At 45.2% G+C, this 21,951-nt stretch overlaps 3 protein-coding genes across 5 annotated transcripts; 2 read left to right on the forward strand and 1 right to left on the reverse strand.

The window, feature by feature from the left end:
* The first annotated feature begins 2,110 nt into the window (after positions 1–2,110).
* guca1d (guanylate cyclase activator 1d) lies at positions 2,111–8,167 on the forward strand. Its single transcript, XM_056397554.1, has 4 exons — positions 2,111–2,318; positions 4,085–4,234; positions 7,425–7,512; positions 7,831–8,167. The coding sequence occupies exons 1-4, from the start codon at positions 2,124–2,126 to the stop codon at positions 7,962–7,964; spliced, it is 567 nt and encodes a 188-aa protein (XP_056253529.1). The 5' UTR covers positions 2,111–2,123; the 3' UTR covers positions 7,965–8,167.
* Positions 8,168–10,873: 2,706 nt separating this feature from the next.
* Positions 10,874–18,759, reverse strand: alg8 (ALG8 alpha-1,3-glucosyltransferase). Of its 3 annotated transcripts, none has more exons than XM_056397447.1 (14): positions 18,111–18,759; positions 17,523–17,911; positions 16,563–16,641; positions 16,235–16,428; positions 15,797–15,906; positions 15,271–15,338; positions 15,034–15,160; positions 14,727–14,830; positions 14,478–14,598; positions 14,228–14,367; positions 13,997–14,136; positions 13,369–13,466; positions 13,167–13,239; positions 10,874–11,920 (listed from the first exon to the last, which is right to left on the reverse strand). In XM_056397447.1, exons 2-14 carry the CDS (start codon positions 17,609–17,611, stop codon positions 11,695–11,697), a joined length of 1,569 nt encoding a protein of 522 aa, XP_056253422.1. In that variant the 5' UTR covers positions 17,612–17,911; positions 18,111–18,759; the 3' UTR covers positions 10,874–11,694. The 3 variants fall into 3 exon arrangements, with proteins under 3 accessions (XP_056253422.1, XP_056253423.1, XP_056253424.1); XM_056397448.1 differs by having other exon boundaries at positions 16,563–16,630; positions 18,111–18,755; XM_056397449.1 differs by lacking the exon at positions 17,523–17,911 and having other exon boundaries at positions 18,111–18,755.
* On the forward strand, positions 17,937–21,777 carry ccdc90b (coiled-coil domain containing 90B). The gene is made up of 9 exons (XM_056397505.1): positions 17,937–18,141; positions 18,841–18,960; positions 19,048–19,151; positions 19,247–19,348; positions 19,920–19,961; positions 20,035–20,106; positions 20,253–20,306; positions 21,156–21,270; positions 21,360–21,777. Exons 1-9 carry the CDS (start codon positions 18,084–18,086, stop codon positions 21,413–21,415), a joined length of 723 nt encoding a protein of 240 aa, XP_056253480.1. The 5' UTR covers positions 17,937–18,083; the 3' UTR covers positions 21,416–21,777.
* Positions 21,778–21,951: the final 174 nt, after the last annotated feature.

Raw genomic sequence — 21,951 nt, forward strand, 5'->3', positions numbered from 1 at the left:
TCCACAGCTGGCAGGTCTCGACAGGTTCCTGTAAATCCACTGAGGGCCGATACCTGGAAAAGCAGCGAGAGGAGGAAACCTGGCTGCTGCCGCTGCTCGCTGTGTTCACGTCTAAGTCTGGATAATCTGTGTGATCCTCTGATACACTCACATCCAGTGTCACTGCTGCTACAAATAACACAGATCAACAGCGGGAGCCCGTCGCTCTGGAAACCAGCGCCAGGTTCTGTTCACAGTTTCTACCTGTCCAGAGGTCGTTCTGCCTCCACAGAGACGTCCGTGTTTTCAAATAATCAAAAGATACTGAAAGTATAAAAACACAGTGGCTCATTAAACTGGCCTCAGATCAGCAGCGGGACGATGGAAACTTCATCACTCTGTGAATCATGAATCAGAGTTTAATAAAAGCTGCTGACTGTCTCTGAGTGAAGCTCAGTCCTGGCTCTGACTGCAGGACTCACCCTGAATCACCAGGTCTGGACTCACTTCTGATCACAGACCTTTTATTTTGGTATTTTCAAACATTACTTTTATGGTCATATGGAAAAGAATGAACTTCCTGCCACTTGCCTTTCATGCATAATAAATGGTCCCGGGTTCAGTGTCCATAAATACATTTTTCATCACTAAAGTAAAACCAAGGCAGGTCGCAGCTGTACTTTAGTGTCTCTCTGCGGTAGTTTTGTGTCTCGTGGTTGTTTCCTGTCTTTTTGACTTTCCAACAAGAAAAGCTAACAATTCTTACAGAGGTTCTGGTCTTGGGGTCCCGGGTCTGGACCTGGTAGTCCTGTACAGTGACCCATCCATGATACTGATCCAGCTCCTGGTCTCCTGTTTGTTTGTTGTTGTTGTTGGTGTGAGATTGTGAAACAAAAGACGACAGATAATTCTCAGATTCCCAGAATCCTCTGAAGTTGTCATTCTGGGTTTAACTGGATCACGACCAGTAGCTCTGAGCCTATTACAGACTGTTATTGACCCCAGCGCACTTCACCAGGTCAAAGGTCACAGATACTGAGATGAAATGTTTTACTGTCAGCACAGAGAGATGACGGCTCTCAGCCAATGAAAACACACCGTGTGACTCGACTCCACACAGGTGATATAAAAACATCAGCTGTTCATCCAGCTGTGTTCAGATGATTCACCATCACACATGTACAGGTGTGTGTACAGGTGTGTGTACAGGTGTGTGTACAGGTGTGTGAACAGGTGTGTGTACAGGTGCGTGTACAGGTGCGTGAACAGGTGTGTGTACAGGCGTGTGAACAGGCGTGTGTACAGGCGTGTGAGCAGGCGTGTGAACAGGTGTGTGAACAGGCGTGTGAACAGGTGTGTGTACAGGTGTGTGAACAGGTGTGTGAACAGGTGTGTGAGCAGGTGTGTGAACAGGTGTGTGAACAGGTGTGTGTGCTGGTGTGTGAACAGGTGTGTGAGCAGGTGTGTGAACAGGTGTGTGTACAGGTGTGTGAACAGGTGTGTGTACAGGTGTGTGAACAGGTGTGTGAACAGGTGTGTGTAGCTGTTCAGTGACTGTACTCAGCTCTTTCACACTGAAGCATCACAGTCTGTTTTACCTGAAACCTTCATCCTCTCTGTTGAAGGTCCTTACCGCTCCATCAGGCTCCTCCCCCAGGGGAAACGTCCTGTGTGGGCGTCTCATGGAGGAACCTCTCCTTTGACCCGGGGCACCCAGGTGAGTCTGTTATATAACCATCCTGCTTTCCAGGCCCGCCTCCTTCAGCTGGCCTGGGCAGGTAAAGCCTCTTGGCCCGGCCTCTGGCGTCTCCCGCCTCCGGCCTGATCTCATTAGGGAGTTATTTTGGAAGCGTCCTTGATTCTTCCTCAGGGACCTAAGAGGGTTAGAGTCCTGAGGTTTGCTCTCTGCTGCAGAGTCACTGCAGCCTGGGTGTCGGCAGGTGCGACGCTCCTGCTGCTGAAGCCTGTTGGCATCACCGCCGGCGCCACAGATATTTAATTGTTCTGAGGGTCGAAGACGAGGACTGTAGACGCGCTTACCAAGGTTTTATTGTCATCAGGCGTCCATCCACCGAGGAGCCGCCTCCGTCCTTTCCTCCTTCTTGAGGTTTTGTCCGTCTTCACCTCGGTGCACTCCCGCACCCATGGGGAACCACGGCTCGAACCTGGACGATATCCTGGCCGAGGACATGCACCACTGGTACAACAAGTTCATGCGCGAGTCTCCGTCAGGCCTCATCACGCTGTTCGAGCTGAAGGCCATCCTCGGCCTGAAGGGCATGAACGAGGACGCCAACAGCTACGTGGACCAGGTGTTCTTCACCTTCGACATGGACGGGGTGCGTTTCACTCACTCACACACACACACACACACACACACACACACACACACACACACACACACACACATACTTAGTTACTATCCATGACCTGATGATACTGATACAGATTTATCAAGCAAAGTAAATCAGTAAATCAATCACAGGACTTGAGTTTGGTCCCTGTCAGGTGAAACCTCGTATCTCCACCCATGTCTCCAAGATACACACAACACAAATAAAGTTGGTTTACTGAATTGTTGTGGTGGGGGCTCCTGGCGGCTCCTGGGGGCCCCTGGGGCCTGAGGCAGCTCACCAGGTTTCCAAAGCCTCAGTCCGGCCCTGGACTGTTGCTGTGGTCTGATTGGATGACTGTTGGTGTCAGGTCTGATCCTCCTGTAGAAAATATACATATACAGTGAATATCTTCTTCTTCTTCTTCTGTGGTTTTTATCGCAGACACAGCTCTGACCTTCACTGTGTGTATGTTAGGACTCTCTACATCCCTAATCTTCAGGTATTCAGGTGCATGAGAAGATGCTGTGTTTCTGACGAGCAGCAGAGATCTGATGATGATGATGATGATGATGATGATGATGATGATGATGGAGGCAGCTGGTACAGAACAATGAGCCACAGTCACACAGTGTGGACGTCAGAGTTAGAGCTGGACCTCAGTGATCAGTGGACCCATCCACTGATTCAGCTCTGAACACAGTCACAAAGAATCCAGGTCCAGAGCCTGCAGCTGTTTGAAACACCTGGAGCACCTGATCCAGATGTTACAGCGGCTCCATACAGAGGCTGAACTGAAAGACTGTTGAACTGACATCAGCTGATCAGAGACGAGTCCCTGCTGAGGACACAACCACAGTCAGACGCTGGTTCAGTGTTTGGCTTCGTTCATCTGACAGTTTGTTTTAACTGTGTGCGACTGTGATGAAATACAGATGTTGTCAGCAGCTGTCGCTCTGAGGTTTACCTGATTCAGTGTGGACTCTCCGAACGTGACGAGCTGCTGCTGTTTTCTGCCAATGAGTGAGAGAGGTCAAAGGTCTGATCGGAGGTTCGTTAACATCAGAGCTGATTTAGAAACGATCTGTTTTTACCTTCAGGTCGACGGACAGAACAAACTCTGAGTGGTTTGAAGGATCGTTGAAATCAGGAATCTGTAAAAAAAAAAAAAAAAAAACATGAATCTGATTAAACATTCGGCACTGACTGACCAGATGTGACAGATGTTTCTCTCCAGATGTTTCTCTTTATTCTAGCTTGAATTCTAACCAACAGATTTAAATCAGGCCTGAACTTTGTAGAATTCAGTGAGGACCCTCAGAGAAACACCTTAAGTCTTCTCCTTAAGGTTGCTCACTTAAGTATTTAACGTTTTCTCCTTATACCTGTCTTATACTTAAGGAATCACTTAAGGCCAGTTAATCCGTTGCACGAAAGACCTTAGTGACCAAAGGGAAAAAACTAAAGGTCCCTCTGCCTCTGTCTGAACTAATCAACAGGAGGATGAGACCTCAGTGCACTCCTTTAATGTCGCTGTGTTCCCACAGGCTAATGGCAGCAAATCAACAGTTCCCATAGAAACAGGAGAATTTTACCGCTGTAAATTACTTAACTTTTCTCCTTAACTAAGGAAACCTTTTAAGAGCTTCTGTGCAACACAAGTAACTCCCTCAGCTGAGGAGAAATGAAACTTGAGTAGAAAAGTTAAGGTGTTTTGTGCAGCGGCTCCTGGTGGTCTCGGCCTCAGCGTGGCTCCTCCTCTCTGTCTGCAGGACGGATACATCGACTTTGTGGAGTACATCGCTGCCATCAGTCTTCTGCTGAAAGGAGAGATCAACCAGAAACTCAAGTGGTACTTCAAACTGTTCGACCAGGACGGCAACGGGAAGATCGACAAGGAAGAGCTGGAGACCATCTTCTCAGTACGTGACACACACACCTCACAAACACTGACGGCGACAACGACCCAACAAACACCTCAACACTGACAACAACAACCCAACAACAACCCAACAACAACCCAACAACGACCCAACAAACATCTCAACACTGACAACAACAACGACCCAACAACAACCCAACAAACACCTCAACACTGACAACAACAACCCAACAAACACCTCAACACTGACAACAACAACCCAACAACGACCAACAACAACCAACAACAAACACCTCAACACTGACAACAACAACGACCCAACAACAACCCAACAAACACCTCAACACTGACAACAACAACAACAACAACCAACAAACACCTCAACACTGACAACAACAACCAACAACGACCCAACAACAACCCAACAAACACCTCAACACTGACAACAACAACCCAACAACAACCCAACAACAACCCAACAACAACAACCCAACAAACATCTCAACACTGACAACAACAACGACCCAACAACAACAACAAACACCTCAACACTGACAACAACAACCCAACAACAACCCAACAAACACTCAACACTGACAACAACAACCCAACAACGACCCAACAACAACCAACAAACACCTCAACACTGACAACAACAACGACCCAACAACAACCCAACAAACACCTCAACACTGACAACAACAACCCAACAACGACCCAACAACAACCCAACAAACACCTCAACACTGACAACAACAACCAACAACGACCCAACAACAACCCAACAAACACATCAACACTGACAACAACAACAACCCAACAAACACCTCAACACTGACAACAACAACAAACACCTCAACACTGACAACAACAACCCAACAACGACCCAACAACAACCCAACAAACACATCAACACTGACAACAACAACCCAACAACGACCCAACAACAACCCAACAAACACATCAACACTGACAACAACAACCCAACAACAACCCAACAAACACCTCAACACTGACAACAACAACCCAACAACAACCCAACAACGACCCAACAAACACCTCAACACTGACAACAACAACCCAACAACAACCCAACAAACACCTCAACACTGACAACAACAACGACCCAACAACAACCCAACAAACACCTCAACACTGACAACAACAACCCAACAACAACCCAACAACGACCCAACAAACACCTCAACACTGACAACAACAACCCAACAACAACCCAACAAACACCTCAACACTGACAACAACAACGACCCAACAACAACCCAACAAACACCTCAACACTGACAACAACAACCCAACAACAACCCAACAACGACCCAACAAACACCTCAACACTGACAACAACAACAACCCAACAACAACCCAACAAACACCTCAACACTGACAACAACAACCCAACAACAACCCAACAACGACCCAACAAACACCTCAACACTGACAACAACAACAACCCAACAACAACCCAACAAACACCTCAACACTGACAACAACAACGACCCAACAACAACCCAACAAACATCTCAACACTGACAACAACAACGACCCAACAACAACCCAACAAACACCTCAACACTGACAACAACAACCCAACAACGACCCAACAACAACCCAACAAACACCTCAACACTGACAACAACAACGACCCAACAACAACCCAACAAACACCTCAACACTGACAACAACAACGACCCAACAACAACCCAACAAACACCTCAACACTGACAACAACAACCCAACAACAACCCAACAAACACCTCAACACTGACAACAACAACCCAACAACGACCCAACAACAACCCAACAACTACTAACAAGACGTGCTGCTCAACATCTGTTCAGATGATAATAAATGGACTGAACTTTATATAGAACTTTTCTACTGTTACTGATCGAGGTTCAAGGGACCTGAGGGGCAGTTTATAGCAGACGGCAGTAAATAAATACAGTAAACACAATAATCGGACTCACCGACCTTCAAACAAAATACACAAAAGACATGAGTTACATTAGACTGTTCAAAAACCAATGTGAGCAGAGACACATGAGTTTTTGAGTCTGCACAGTATCCGGATACTCACACCATCTTTCTACCACACACACATGGTTCAGTGACATGTTGAATAACATTACATTATTATAACATCATTATATATCATTAACATAAAGCATCACAGTGTGTTTGTAATGGAAATATCTCCTATAACTTTATATTTGTTACAGATGATACACACACACATATATATTATCAGTAAATATAATCCCAGTGCTGGAGATCTTTCAGTAAAAGTGCAAAGTTGCTTTATATCATAACTTTATATCACTTATTCTACAAACATCATTTTCAACATAAGTTTTCATGGAGTTTCCCACAGGTTGAGAATGTACTTGTGCTGGTGCAAACAGAGACTGGTGCAGTTCAGAGGGGGAGATTGTGACCCAGGTTATTTTCTGTACCTACAGTTTACAGATGTTCCCTAAACGCCTCACACGCAGATCTGTAGACGCCGGCGGCTGCAGAGAGAAGCTCCCTGTGTTTGAAAAGAGTGAAATAAACTTTGCAACAAGAAATGTGAACAGTCACCAGAGGTTGTGACTTTGGTGACCAATCAGGGGACAGGAGGGCCCGGTTCCACCTGAACCTGACCTACAGCTTGATCTCCTGACTCTGCTCCTCTGAGTGAACTGACTCTGAGTCAGCAGAGCTGGAGCTGGATTAGCTCTGAAATTAGACAAGCGTTAATCTGCTGAATGAGCTCAGTCCGTGAGCCGACAGGAAGCTAACCCAGTTACAGTGGACATCAAACCAGTGTGAGGAGCACCACAGTCCAGTCTGCTGCGGGGGGGTTAAACCCTCTGCAGCAGAAAAGGTCAAATAAACTAATGTAATGTTTTAGTACTCAGGACAAACTGGACCATAATTAAATGTTAAAGAACAATAAACTGTAAAAGGACGTTGGACGTTGAAATGATGACGGATTTTGTGAAATGGAAATTTGAAAAGTGAAATTTTAAAATCCTGAAATGGAAAACAAAAAATAATATTTTATTTACAGTTTTCTCCATTTAACCTTTTAAAACTTTTGAATTCTGGCTAAATGATCGTCCACCCCCGACGTCCAGTCTTTGACTTGTCTGATTCTTCTGAGCTAAAGGGCAGATCCTGCTCATACTGTCTTCACTGTCTTCTCCTGTTGCTGTGTCTCCCCCTGCAGGCCATCCAGGACATCACACGGAACCGGGACATCGACCCCGAGGAGATCGTCTCACTCATATTTGAGAGGATCGACGTGAAAGGAGAAGGTAACAATAAACAGGCTGTTTTCTGACAGACCGCTAAAGCTAATGGTTCAGACACTGCTGATACTCACAGCTGGACTACAGCAGACCCACCCAGGACCAAAAGTCAAACCACAAACCAGATAGGTCTGTTGAACTACCTGCATTACACCTGTGGCCTTGTTAGCTTCCTAGGATGCTAACTAGCTAACAAGATAGATACTGTTCATGCACATGTTCATGTTCATCCATCCTTGGCTGTAGTGGTCTGGATACAAAAGTATAAACATACAACTCACCCCTGATAACCCCTCACCTGTCCTTTGACCTTCGACCCCTCAGGTGAGATGACCCTTGAGGAGTTCATCGAGGGCGCCAAAGGCCATGAAGACATCATGGAGATGCTGAAGAACCTGATGGACCTGACGCCGGTGTTAATCATCATTGTGGAGGGCCGAGTGCAGAGCCAGAGCTGAACCGGGACCACAAAGACTGATTGACCCCACACCCAAAAAAAAAAAAAGAAGAAGAAATCAACCTTCACCTTCTTCACAAAAGAGAAGAGACTTGATCCACCCCCTTAAAGTCTTCTGCTGTTCTTTGGTCTGAGCGAGACAGCGGGAAACAACAGGTGCTGGGAATGTTTCACTTCCTGATGGACTGTGATTGGCTGTTCAGACTCCGCCCCCCCCCCGCCTCCAGGTATAAGGTTGAAGAAGGAACTAATATTTGACAAAGATATCTGAAGACTTTGATATTTGAATCTGTCCTTCACCTCACAGATAACTTCGTTCCCAAATGGTCAAACCAAAGAACTTTATTTTGAAATCTAGTGGAGATCGTGGTCTTTTAAAGGCACCAGGTACGTCCAGGTGTTGGACTCAAACTTCAGAACTGTTTTGGTACCAAGAGTATCAAATAACAGAAACTCCAAATTATCTGTTGAAATCAAATACGTTCTCAGATTGGATGCTGTTTACTTCCTGTTTGACACAGACTTCATTCACAATTCTGCAGATTTTAGAAAGCGTTTTATCAAACTACGTTTTTGTTCGGCTGCTTGTGTCGAGAGGTTTGTAAAATGAAACGAACATTTTCTAGAAAAATTAAGTTTGTGTTTCTCAAAGCAGTGCATGCTGGGAGTGCGTCCTGGTCTTTTTCTCTGAAGCTGCTGATCCTCTTAATCCTGTAACAGGTTCAGCAGCCTGAGCCGTAATGGAGCAGATTAGCTTCACCAGCAGCACAGAGGTTTAAATATGAAGGAGAGACTCAGCAGCCGGAAGAGAGAGAGAAGAAGAAGTGAAGGTTTGAAAAACGACGATTTTAAAACAGAAACTGATTCAAACTGAAAATAACGTTTAAAAACATCCAGTTAATTCACTCTGCTTCCTCAGCAGTGTCTTCATGGACACATTAATCCTCTACAACCTGCTCCAGCAGCTCCTCTGGCACCAGGCCAGTCCACAGTCACCCAGGCCAAACCAGGCCAAACCAGGCCAAACCAGGCTAAACCAGGCCACCAGGGCACCAGGGCAGCAGAGATGTCTAATTATCATCTAACAGAGAAGATTTAAGTTTCTGATTACATGGTTAGAGTGAACCTGAACCTGTTCACCTCTAATGAGTCCAGACCTGATCAAAGGCCCCAACTCTTCTGTCCCACTGTTATTAAAGACAGTGAACCAACCACAGAGGCTGCTTTGTTGTGAGAAACCAAATCCTGCAAGGTTTGGATGGTGGGTCCAGGTGGGCGGGGCTTGGTGACTGCTTTGTTGTGACATCACAAAGTTCCAGAAGTCCTGACGGCTGGTTTTAAGGCTCAGTTTCTGAATACAGGCTGTGTGCATTTCTCTGTGGACTGAGGCTTTGATACTTTCACAGTATTAATATAGAAGCTAGAGCTGATCTATAATCTATAATCACACTACACATGGACACACACCTTTACACTGGAGGAGCTTTAAAACCTGAATCTGTACTTTGAAGTTTTCCCACTACATTTAACAGTTCAACATTTAGTGAAACGTTCTTCTTCACTGATTTTGGATCAGATCACAGAGACTGGAACCGTCATACGTTTTAATTTGAGGGATTTTAGTTGTTTTTTTTCTGTCACATCTTTATAGACGCTTTAAACTTCATCATGAAAACGTTTTGATTCGTAGCTACATGTGAATATTGTTTTATTTTGTTCCTCACAGTGTAGTTGTTGTTTGTGCGACTGGTCTCTTATTTTGAAGGAATCTTCTGGATGATTTGAGTGTTTTAAACCTTTTTACTTTTATACGATGAGTGAGACAAGAGCAGGATGATGGGGATGTTTGAACATGTCTGTAGAGTCAAAACTGATCATGAATTCACACTCGATGGTAAGAAGAGAGGCGGCCATTTTGTCCTTAAAGCTGCTGATAGTCGTACAGTCAACGCTCACAGTTCTTATTGTGCAATAGAGACTTTTACACTGAAATTTGTCCTGTAAAACAGTCCATTCTAACCAATCATGTTTTGTGTTGCCTTATCAATAAAGTTTTTAAACAACCTGCATCTTTTATTGACACATGAATTAATAATTCGACTGTTTCTGCTGATCTGATGGAAACACACACATATAGACCTGAATCAGCCGTGATCACTTCCTGTCTGCAGTGTATCATGATGCTCTGAACCACTGTGATACTGAAGGAACAGGAGGATTCTCTCTGAAGTTCTGCACAAAACACCTTCAGCTTTCTACTGAAGTCTGGCACTTCAGCTTTAATTTCTCCTTAGAATCTCTTAAAAGGTCTTGAAAGGAACATCATCATCATCTTCTTCCTGGGATGCGTTCACTGTCTTCATTTAAACTTGGCCATGTTGCAGTTAAGATAAAGTCAGAGGTACCTTTAGTTTGTTTCCCTTACTTTGGTCACTAAGGTCTGTAACTGTCTTTAAGTGATTTCTTAAGTATAAGACCAAGATAAGGAGAAAACCATAAATACTTAAGTGAATGAAGTGGATGAAACTTAAGGTTGTTTCGTGCAACTGCTTTTAAGGAAAATCTTAACTACAGGTGTCTGTGCTGGTTTTTAATCCAGTTTCTGGAGCTTTATTCTGAAGGGACATCAGAGACAATGACATCATCAGGACGTGACGTCACACTGAATCAGATCAACATGTGGTCAGGTCTGACTGGGTCGGACCACGTCCCCCTTTAGCTGTGATTGTTCTTCAGATCAGTTTGTTATTTTATTGAACATTTAATTATTTTATTATTGTCTGAAGAACAACTGTAGAAAACCTGAACCCACTAGTCTCACACCTCATGGTCCAGGAACCTGGATCCAGTCTGAGATCTAAAGGTTTCAGGGTTTTAGTCACAGTGAACATCATCACATACACAAACGTGACAACTTCAGCTTTGTTTTTATTTGAAAGTATAAAAAAAACAATCATCATCATCATCATCATCGTCGTCGTCGGTCTCTCAGCTCTGCTTTGGTCCACATGGTCTTTAATTTAAAAACAGTCGTCCATCATCCTTCCAGTAATGTAGCGTCCATACTGGCATCTATCCCAGCATGCATTGGTTAAGAGGTGGAGAGACAAACAACTACATTCACACTAGAGAGCGAAGCACCTGAACTCGACGCAGTTAATGGAAAATAACATGTCATTTACCCAACACCTGTGACACAGTGTGATGTCACATCCACAGCCGAACCAAACACAAGCAAACGTCTTCACAGACTCAGTGGAAACAGCTGCTCAGACTTTTTATTAAAAGTGTGTGAATCCAAACTCACATCATCAGCTGGTTCCTTAAATTTAAAAGGAGCTGTGTCTTTAATCAGCTGTAGCTGGGTATCGATGTGTTTGTCTTGTATTGATCATATTTCAGGCTCTGGGAACAACACACACTGAACCTGACGACCGATCAGTCGCTCATGTTCTGACCCTAAACTGCTGTAGCTGCTGGAAACATCTGGATGTGAAGTGACGTGTCTGTGTTTGTTCGATGTTCAAGAAGGAGAAGAAGAAGAAGGAGAAGGAAGAGGAGGAGAAGGAGAAGAATCTGCTAAAAGCCAGAGCCAGTGTTTGTTTCCTCTGGCCGGTCCGAACCGTGAGCAGTCAGTGTCTGAGCGTCCGAGCGTCCGGCTCAGTGTGCAGGACGGACGTGGGTGTGTCGGGGATCTAACCTGCGAGTTCTCAGGTATGGGAAGGGGCGTCTCACGGCTGCTTGGGCTTCTCCTCCCGCCTCAGCAGACTGATGTACAGACGCAGGAAGGAGTAACAGACGCCCACCGAGCAGTACACCGAGGTCGCCAGCAGGGGGAGGAAGGGCAGTTTCTGTTGCCACGGCAACAGAGGGAAGACAATCTCGCAGGCGATCGCCACGGCGACAAGGCCGAGCAGGTAGACGACCTCCAGGGGATGGAGCAGAGAGCCCTGCCCTCTGACAGGACAGAGTAATGTGATTAGTGATGGAGAACACGTTCTCCAGATCATCTGACTCAGGCTGAAACTATTGATCACTCATCACCAATTAATTGGCTGATTATATTCTAAGTCAAAATTATTCTAAACCGTCTGTTACAATGAGAAACAGGAAACTGAAAATTTCAAAAATATTTATTTTTGATTTTCAAAATAGTTTCTGATTAATTTTCAAATCCTTTAACAATCTATTAATCGACTAATCAAAGCAGCTTTGGGCAGATGTTGTACAGATGTGGAACCACAGAGTCACAAAAACTGATCCTGGTTTTATAAAGAAGAGTTGGACAGAAACATCTGCTCAGTTCTCATGTCAATAAAAACTTGTTGTTTTCTCACTGATACAAACTCTTCTTACTTTTAACTAAAAGACAGATTTAATTTACATTCAAATCCAATATGATCATTATATTTATATTATATAATATTATCAGAACTGTAAAAATGAATAAAACTCATCAAATATGTGACAAGCATCAGAGAAGTTTGGATCCTGACAAATAGTTTCAAAGTTTAAAAATGTATTGAATAATCCAACATCACACAGTTCCTTAAATTAAACAGAAACTAGAAACATCTGCTGCTCTCCTCTGTCTGTGGCTCTGGTTCCTTTAAAGATCATTACTGTCTCTGAAGCTGCTCCAGTGTGAAGGTGTGTGTCCATGTGTAGTGTGATTATAGATTATAGATCAGCTCTAGCTTCTATATTAATACTGTGAAAGTATCAAAGCCTCAGTCCACAGAGAAATGCACACAGCCTGTATTCAGAAACTGAGCCTTAAAACCAGCCGTCAGGACTTCTGGAACTTTGTGATGTCACAACAAAGCAGTCACCAAGCCCCGCCCACCTGGACCCACCATCCAAACCTTGCAGGATTTGGTTTCTCTGAGTGTTTTTACCTGAAATCTGCTTTATTTTTATTGGATCACTCAGAAAACAGTCAGCCAATCAGAAGAGAGGCTCAGAGCCTCCTCTCTTCTGATTGGCTCACCGACCTGTTGTTACTAGAGCTGCAGAGAGAAGCCTGAGAGAGGAGATGTGAAACTACACTGAGATGGTTTTTATATCTTCTGATGGATCAACACTTCAAATAAAACACAGAAGAAGAAACATGGAGCTTTAAAGGTAGAAACATCAGCTCAGTCAGTTTGTAGTTAGTTTGTTGATGAAATAAACACCTGCAGATGTAAAGGTGAATCTTTACCTGTGGAGTTTCCTCAGAGCAGTGACAGAGTAGATGGTGAACAGCAGCATCAGGACCACTTTGATTGGCAGCTCTGAAAAACACATCAGATAAACAGTCGTGTGGTTTCAGTGTCACACACAGAACGACAGCGTTAGCTTTTCATCAGGATCAAACAGACAGGTCACTGACAGGTGAAGGTCCTGATCAGCTGACGGTTTACCTGCGGGGGTGAAGAGCAGCGGGAACAGGGAGTAATGACCTGTGGTGCTCAGAACCAGGAAGATCCCAGCATCCTCTCTGCTCTCAACCGCCAGGATGCTGCAGGAAGAGAAACAGGCAGAACATCAGTCCAGATGTTCCCGCAGTTAACTCTACTCTAGCTCCACCTCCTCCCTCGTTCTATTGGCTGGTGAATCTGGGGACCAATCGAAATCCACCTGGAGGTAAACATTGAGGAAGTGATCAGGAGAGGAAACGTGTTTTTATCTTTCTATTTAAATGAAATGATGGTTCCTGTGCAGCGACGCCCGTTTCCAATGACAACCGCTCAGCTGGATCAGCTGACAGCTCTGTGGCGACCCCTGCTGGCTGCAGTTTGTACTTACATTAATCTTCACATTACACTGATGTTCTGCTTGTGAATTCATTATTAATTACACAGGTTCTAACATGAAGAACATGAAAAATGAAAACATTTGAGGGAAATGCTTCAATAATCTATAATATTATTGATCAAACAGATCATGATGAGAAACATCTGGACAGTTCTGTTGTTAAACTGGATGATGAATCTGTTTGTCTAAAGCTGCAGTGATGTCATGTGATGTCATGTGATGTCAGCGGCCGACCTGAGAGGCAGGATGGCGATGAGGACGGCCTTCTCGTGGACGTGCCAGCCGAACATAAAGGAGCCCAGAGCGCAGAGCAGCAGGCAGCGCAGGAAACCCCGAGCGCCGCAAGGACGCCACCAGACAGACGCCACGGCCGGCTTCAGACAGAGAGAGGGAGAGAGAGAGAGGTTAAAACATCAACACTTCCTTTGACCTTTGACCTCTCAGTCTCTGTTTGTCGTGACTCACCAGGATGGAGAGCAGGGTGCAGACGAGTGTGACGGAGGGAGAGACGGAGGGGAGGACCGAGTGCTGAAACTCCTGAACCAGCCCGCCCGTCATGGAGGCTTTGGGAAGCTCCGCCTCCTCCAGCAGCTTCAGACGAACACCTGAGCAGGTGGAGGACACAGAGCGACACGTGACTACGACTAGCCGATGCAGAATCAATCAGTCTAAAGTTCGATACCCAGCCGGGCACTATGAGGAGGCGGAGTCTAACCGAGCATCGCCAAGCTTTTGTCCAGCACGTTGTAGAGGGCCCAGATGTTGGGGGCCCAGTAGGCGTGACAGAGGCCCCTCTTAAAGGGGAAGAGACGGGACACGACCTGAGGGAGTTGACCCTGGAGTAAACACACGCCATCAGGTGTTGAGGTGTTGAGGTGTTGAAGTGTTGAGGTGTTGAGGTGTTGAGGTGTTCAGGTGTTCAGGTGTTGAAGTGTTCAGGCGTTCAGGTGTTTGTGACACTCACCATGACGATGAAGGGGCCGAAGGACAGAGCGCAGGCGGAGGTCACGATGGAGCCCAGAGCCAGCAGACGGAGCGGACTGAAACTCCTCCACCTGACTGAACCATCTGAAAAACAGTCACTGTGGTTACTGTTACTATGGCGATGTTCTGCCGTAGACACAGATACGAACTGGGTTCTTTTTATTGAGGTTTGTGGATTAGAAAACATTTTTGAAGGCAGGCAGCAGAAACCAGTCCAGACCAGTTCACACGTGTGTGTGTGTGTGTGTGTGTGTGTGTGTGTGTGTGTGTGTGTGTGTGTGTGGTACCTTTGTTGTCCTGGGTGAAGCAGTAACTCCTCAGCAGGTAGATGCCGTACGCTGGAGCCACATACAGGTAGATGTGCTTCAGGTTGAGCAGGACGGAGAACAGCAGCGCCCCTTGCAGGTGCTGACACTGTCACACAAACAACAACGTTTCTACAGCTCCTTCACAGTGACAGTATTAAATCAAAGATCAAACAACATCAACTTTATTTATAAAGACAAAAAGTCTGAGGGTGAAACCTGCAGGTGTTTCGCCACCGACAGCAACAGGAAACCAAACAGGAAACCGTTATACTGAAAATGAATGTCTGAGGAGTCATGTTAAAGAAGGTTCATCATGGTCATTATGATGAAGACACACACACACACACACACACACACACACACACACACACACACACACACACACACACACACACACACACACACACACACACTGAAGGTTGTGATGGAAAATTAAAGAATTTTAGTTTGACTTTATTTCTCCATCTACTACATGTAAAACTCTTCACTGAAAATGTCCTGAGACAATCCTGTAAGTGTTGATCTTTTTATAACAGAAAATGATCGTTTTAAAATGGAGAAGAGATCCTTTAAAAAACAGGTCAGATGATGCAGATGGGCCCCACTCAGAGAGAAAAGACTCTGGAGCTAAATCATAAAACTTGTGACACAAGAAGCATCTCGATGGTGGAAACCTGGAGTCGCTCAGACTCTGACTCTCTGACGTCTCGTCCTGTCAGAGTCCAGCTCGTGGGAAGGATACGGTCCACGATGAGGAGGCCGAAGTTCCAGAGCAGCAGGACAGCCAGGACGAAGGACGGCCGGTTCAGGACGTCCCGAGAGCTTTTCTGCTCCTGAACACACCGGCAGCACCTGGACGAGGACAGAGCCAATCAGGAGCAAGTTCCTTAGTAAAACTTAGATTCAAAGTTTCAGCCTCTTCTTGTCTTTTAATGTGACTGAGAAAACAGTTCACTGTCCTTTAAATACAGCGTGACACGGGTCATCAGTGGCACCAGAACTAAAAGCCTGAATGACTGAAAGAAATTCCAGGGGCCCAGGGTCTGTACCCACAACTAGAACCTCACCACCTATATGTTATGGGGGGCACCTCTGTCCTCACCCCTGCCCCCATGAATGATCTTTGCAACCCCACTCTTCCTCTGTGGTGGCTGTAGATGACGGCTGTAATCAGACTCACTCTCTGGCAGCATAGATGAAAACCAGGTCGGTGAAGATGACCGACAGCCTCTGGAACAGCACCGTGGACGGACTGGCGTAGTTCAGATTCGCCACCAGCAGCATGTTTCTGTCGAAGTGCTGAGCCACGTGGGACAGGCCGAACTCGAACCAGGCGAACAGCGGGGGGTAGTCCAGAGTCCACTCAGACGTGTTCTGCAGTGGCGGCAAACACGTGGATTATAAAAAACACTAACAAACATCAGCAGCTCAGAGCTGGCTGGTGATAGGTTCAGTGTTCCAGGTCATCCCAAAGACCTTTGACAGAGAAACTCCGCCCCCATACTGACCTCATAGTACCACCTGGACACCGGCAGACTGTGTGTGATGGCCAACCAGTTCCTGTGCACCTCAAAGTCTGTGGAATGACTGACAGACACAACAGTTCACTAATTATCTAGATCAAATAGGTGTTCTCTTAAAGGCTCTGTGGTTTCTCCGTTAATTATATTAATGCCAAATGTAACAGTAGTTATTGACATATTCTGAGTCTGAAAAGTGTGAGAACTTGTTTAAATGTCAAATTTCCCTGAGAAGTTTGGTTTGGCCGTACAGCTGCAAGACTGTACAATGCAGAGGCCAAAGTATCAGGTCGAGTCTAATAATTAATCCACAAATACAACCAGGAAATATAAGGCTACTGTGGTGGTTGTTGGATTGTATGAATGCCGAATTCTCCAGAGGCTAATACTGACTATTAAGCTACTCAGTTATGTTTTATAATTGGAAAATAAGTTAGGCATCCTTAAATTGTCTGATTTTACTGTGAAGTTTGTTATGAACAACATTCTTCTTTATTACATTTCTTTAGCCTACAGCTTCAAACAGGATGTAACAGCACGAAACAAAGTAAAACCACCTCATGATTTAAATACGTGAGTCGGAAGTGTCTCAGTTTCGCGCTAATAATTAATAAATTGTGTTAAAAACTTTACAACTCAGCTAGCAAACTAACTTCTACTGAAAAACGGCGCCATCTTGAGGCTGTTTGGCTGCAAAGACCGGGAGCTAATAACACGTCAAGTTAATGTTACCACAGCCCCGCCTCACTTTACATACCGTTTGTTTTCTACCAACTCCTCTAAAATCTACACATTAACATCCCCATTAACGTTAATATTTAATTAAAGGCGACCTTTTCTAGCTTGTAGCCGTTAGCTTGATGCTAACAGGCTAAACTATCATCCGTAAAACAACACGTCGTCGTGAAGCTGAATGAAACCGGCTCACGTCGGATTATTTCCACTCACTAGCAGTTGATGAAGAGACATTTGAGCAGAGAAACTCCCAGAGCTAACGCTGGAAACCAGCTCCAGCTGTCGGCCACAGGAGCCGCCATGACACCGGGACTGTTGACTCTGTGAGCTAAACTTTATTGACAGCGTCGGTGCCGGACACTGTCACAGCTGATCTCCAGGTTTAAACATTAACCCGCTGCTCTGTGGTCGCTTTAGAAAAAGATTACTTCAACGTTTTTGTCTTCTTGGTATTTTTATTAACGTTTTTTTTTTATTGTTTGTTTTTACTAAAGTTACGATCCCTGACAGTGAAGTGTCCTCTGCTCCAGGCAACCCCATAACTAGGAGAATTCCGAGGGTCCCTGAAGGCGGCATGGGGACGACCGGATTATCCGGTCAGCCTGCAGGAGAGAGAGAGAGAGAGAGAGAGACAGAGAGAGAGAGAGAGAGAGAGAGAGAGAGAGAGAGAGAGAGAGAGAGAAAAAAACAGAAAGACAGAAAGACAGATAGTTGAAGTTAGTCTGAAGTTTTAACTGACTTTAACTAAAACGTATAAACACAGCAGCTTCCGGGATGAACGTGCTGCGGCGGTGTTGTCACCTGCGGCGGGTCGGAACCGGAACCTGGAGAGGTGAGTCCTGGTTTAGTTTCTGAGGAGGGAAAGTTCCGGTCGCAGTGAGAGGTCCTGATTCAGAGCTGAGGACAACCTGTGGAGTGGGTCAGAAACCAGACCAGTTCCGGAGACTGGACCTGGTCTACAGACGTAAATGTCCACACTGATCCCTTCAGAATAAAACACAGTAACACGAATTTAATCAGTCATGATGACGTCACAGACTGACCCAGTGAATCAGTGGTTTTCATTTCCTGGTTCCACCTTTTAAAGTGTGACACTTGTTAGTGATTTGAATAAAGTTGGTGTTTGAGTGTTGGTCAGACAGAACAGACACTGTGAAGGCGTCACTTTGCATTCTGGGTAAATGTGACAACGTTTTTCACTATTTTCTGAATTAAAAAAAAACAATCAATTAATTAATAAACTTGATGATCGTCATACATCATACACAGTCACACACGTGTCTTTCACTATTGAAGAGCAAAGAGAGCAGCTTCATATTTATAGTGAGTTATCAAACTGTTCCTTTAAGGTTGTAAATATGCCCCAAAACAGACAAGCACATACATCAGTCAGTGAATGCATCACAGTGCAGTCTCCTTAGCACATACATCAGACAGTGAACGCATCATAGTCCAGTCACCTAAGCATACACCAGTCACATCACAGTTCAGTGCTTTAGTGTGTGTGTGTGTGTGTGTGTGTGTGTCTCAGATTTCCATGTGACTTCACCTGTGGTGACCTTTGACCTGAGGAAAGTGGAACTGACGCCTCTGGAGCAGAGGAAACTCACCTTTGACTCCCACACCATGGTGACTGAGCTGGAGAGCAGCGGTGAGGATACGACAAAAAGAAAAACAAAGTGAAAAACTCCCATCACACCTCCCACAGAGACGGCTTTTATTTTGAAACTTCGTGCAGGTTTCGAGAGGCGCCAGGCGGAGCTGATCGTCTCAGCTCTCGTGACTCTGGCGACGGCGAACATGGACATCGTCTATAAAGACATGGTGACCAAATCCCACCAGGTAGGAGCAGGTCTCAGCTGGTCGTGGAGGGCAGGGTCTGCGTGGGCGGGGTCTCTGCGAGCAGCTCCACCTGCTTACCTGTGTTTCATCATCAGGAGATCGCGGTGCAGCAGATCATGGCTCACCTGGACTCCATCAGGAAGGACATGGTGATCCTGGAGAAGAGCGAGTTCGCCAACCTCCGGTCTGAGAACTCGGTACCAGTAAATATATATATCAGTGTTTTTCCTTTACTCATTAGTGAAGGTGACGTCAGCAGCTGTCAGTCTGAACATTAAACTTATAAAATAGGTTTTTATACAAAAATAATAAATATGACATCAGACGTGTCACATACAAAGCAAGAAGACAAACTGTACATCACACAGAAATCATTGCAGGTTGAATATTTACATTATTTCATCTTCTCTTCACACACATTATGTCGTTTATTTCTGCACAAACTCAGAGAAAAGTCTCATTGTATTAATTTAACAAAGTACAAAGCAGCCGGGACACAAAATACAACAACAAAATACAAGAACAAAATGACACGTGTTGTTTAAATCTTTAGTGATAATCACTCAGATTATTGTTATAGAATAACTCAATATTGTAAAAAATACAGTTTCATCATTTACACACAGCCACAGCAGGAAAATGCAAAACATTAAACTATATACGCAGCCTAAATAAAGTTGTGCACAGTGTTTTAACTGATTAAACGGTGCGTTCACAGACACAGGTTTCCCTCTCTACCGGTTATTTTAACTCTTTATCTTCCGACAGAAAATGAGGCGAGAGCTGGAGCAGCTACAAAACAGACTGAAGGTGAGAAACTGTCGGAGTCCGTTCAACTCCTCTGATGTAGAAACCGATGTTTTATCAATGTGTTTCTGTTCAGGAGGAGAGCCAGAAAGTCCGAGCTGAAACTAAACTAGACATCAACCTGGAGAGCAGCAGGATCTCCGACATGGTGAGTCAGGACACCAGTCAGTGAACGCATCACAGCTCAGTCTCTTCAACACGTTCATCAGTCAGTGAACGCATCACAGCTCAGTCTCTTCAACATGTTCATCGGTCAGTGAATGCATCACAGTTGTGTGCGTGTGTTTCTGTCAGTTCACTGAACAGGAGAAGAAGCTGATGGAGGCGACCTCAGAGTTCCATCACAAGGTGAACAAGCTGCATCACATCTCCATAACAACATCATATACCTGTGACTAACTACACCTGGTCGACTGTGACTAACTACACCTGGTCGACTGTGACTAACTACACCTGGTCGACTGGTTGACTGTGACCAACTACACCTGGTCGACTGTGACTAACTACACCTGGTCGACTGTGACTAACTACACCTGGTCGACTGTGACTAACCACACCTGGTCGACTGTGACGAACTACACCTGGTTGGCTGGTCGACTGTGACTAACCACACCTGGTCGACTGTGACGAACTACACCTGGTCATCTGGTTGGCTGTGACTAACTGCACCTGGTCGATTGTGACTAACTACACCTGGTCGACTGTGACGAACTACACCTGGTTGGCTGGTTGGCTGTGACTAACTACACCTGGTCGACTGTGACTAACTACACCTGGTCGACTGTGACTAACTACACCTGGTCAACTGTGACTAACTACACCTGGTTGGCTGGTTGGTTGTGACTAACTACACCTGGTCGAATGTGACTAACTACACCTGGTCGACTGTGACTAACTACACCTGGTCAACTGGTTGGCTGTGACTAACTGCACCTGGTCGAATGTGACTAACTACACCTGGTTGGCTGGTTGGCTGTGACTAACTACACCTGGTCGACTGTGACTAACTACACCTGGTCAACTGTGACTAACTACACCTGGTCAACTGTGACTAACTACACCTGGTTGGCTGGTTGGCTGTGACTAACTACACCTGGTCAACTGTGACTAACTACACCTGGTTGGCTGGTTGGCTGTGACTAACTACACCTGGTCAACTGTGACTAACTACACCTGGTTGGCTGACGTGTGTCTCAGAAAGCTGACCTGGAAAACGACAACATGGAGATCAACAAGAAGATCGACCTGCAGGTGGCGTCGCTCAAAACCGTCCTGGAGTCCCTCAAACTAGAGACCGTCCGCTACCTGGCAGGTGACTGAGCCCCGCCCTCTGCCCCTCGCTCCGCCCCCCACCCCCCACGCATGTGCTCAGTAATAAGTGTTTCCTGTGCTCCTCCTCAGCGACAGTGTTCTCCTGCCTTGCCATCGCGCTGGGAGTCTACCGGCTGTGGAGGTGAAGGATCCGGATCAGAGACCGGGACACGGTTCAGTCAACATCCAGGTTTAAAGCAGCAACAGAAGATAAAGAACCAGAAGCTCCAGAGTTCACAGCAACTGTTCTGTTAAATTCACTCACTGTGTCTGAACATGTTTTTACTTTGATGTGGGTGAAATGCTCAGAAGCGTGATGCATTCACTGGAGGAAAAAAAAACAGGATTTAAAGAAAAAATACTTTCAAAATTATAACAAAAGAAAAACAAGTGAATGCATCACGCTCTGTAGAAGTGATTCTTTAGAACAAACATCTGATATTTGAAGTTTTATGTTATTTTTGTTTTACAATCATTTCAATAGTTTTATTTTATTGTTGTAATTTAAGTTAGGAGTTCCCTGAAGGGAAGGTGTGTCTCACCTGGTGTGAAATGTCTGACGTCTGCGAATAAAGATTTAAAGTCAGAAAAAAACAAGGGTATTACACACACTGACACCAGTGAACGCATCACAGTTCACTCACTTATTATTCATTCTCATTATGGATTAATCTGCTGATCA

Source organism: Seriola aureovittata, chromosome 15, assembly GCF_021018895.1.
Source record: "Seriola aureovittata isolate HTS-2021-v1 ecotype China chromosome 15, ASM2101889v1, whole genome shotgun sequence".
NCBI classification, from domain to species: Eukaryota; Metazoa; Chordata; class Actinopteri; order Carangiformes; family Carangidae; genus Seriola; species Seriola aureovittata.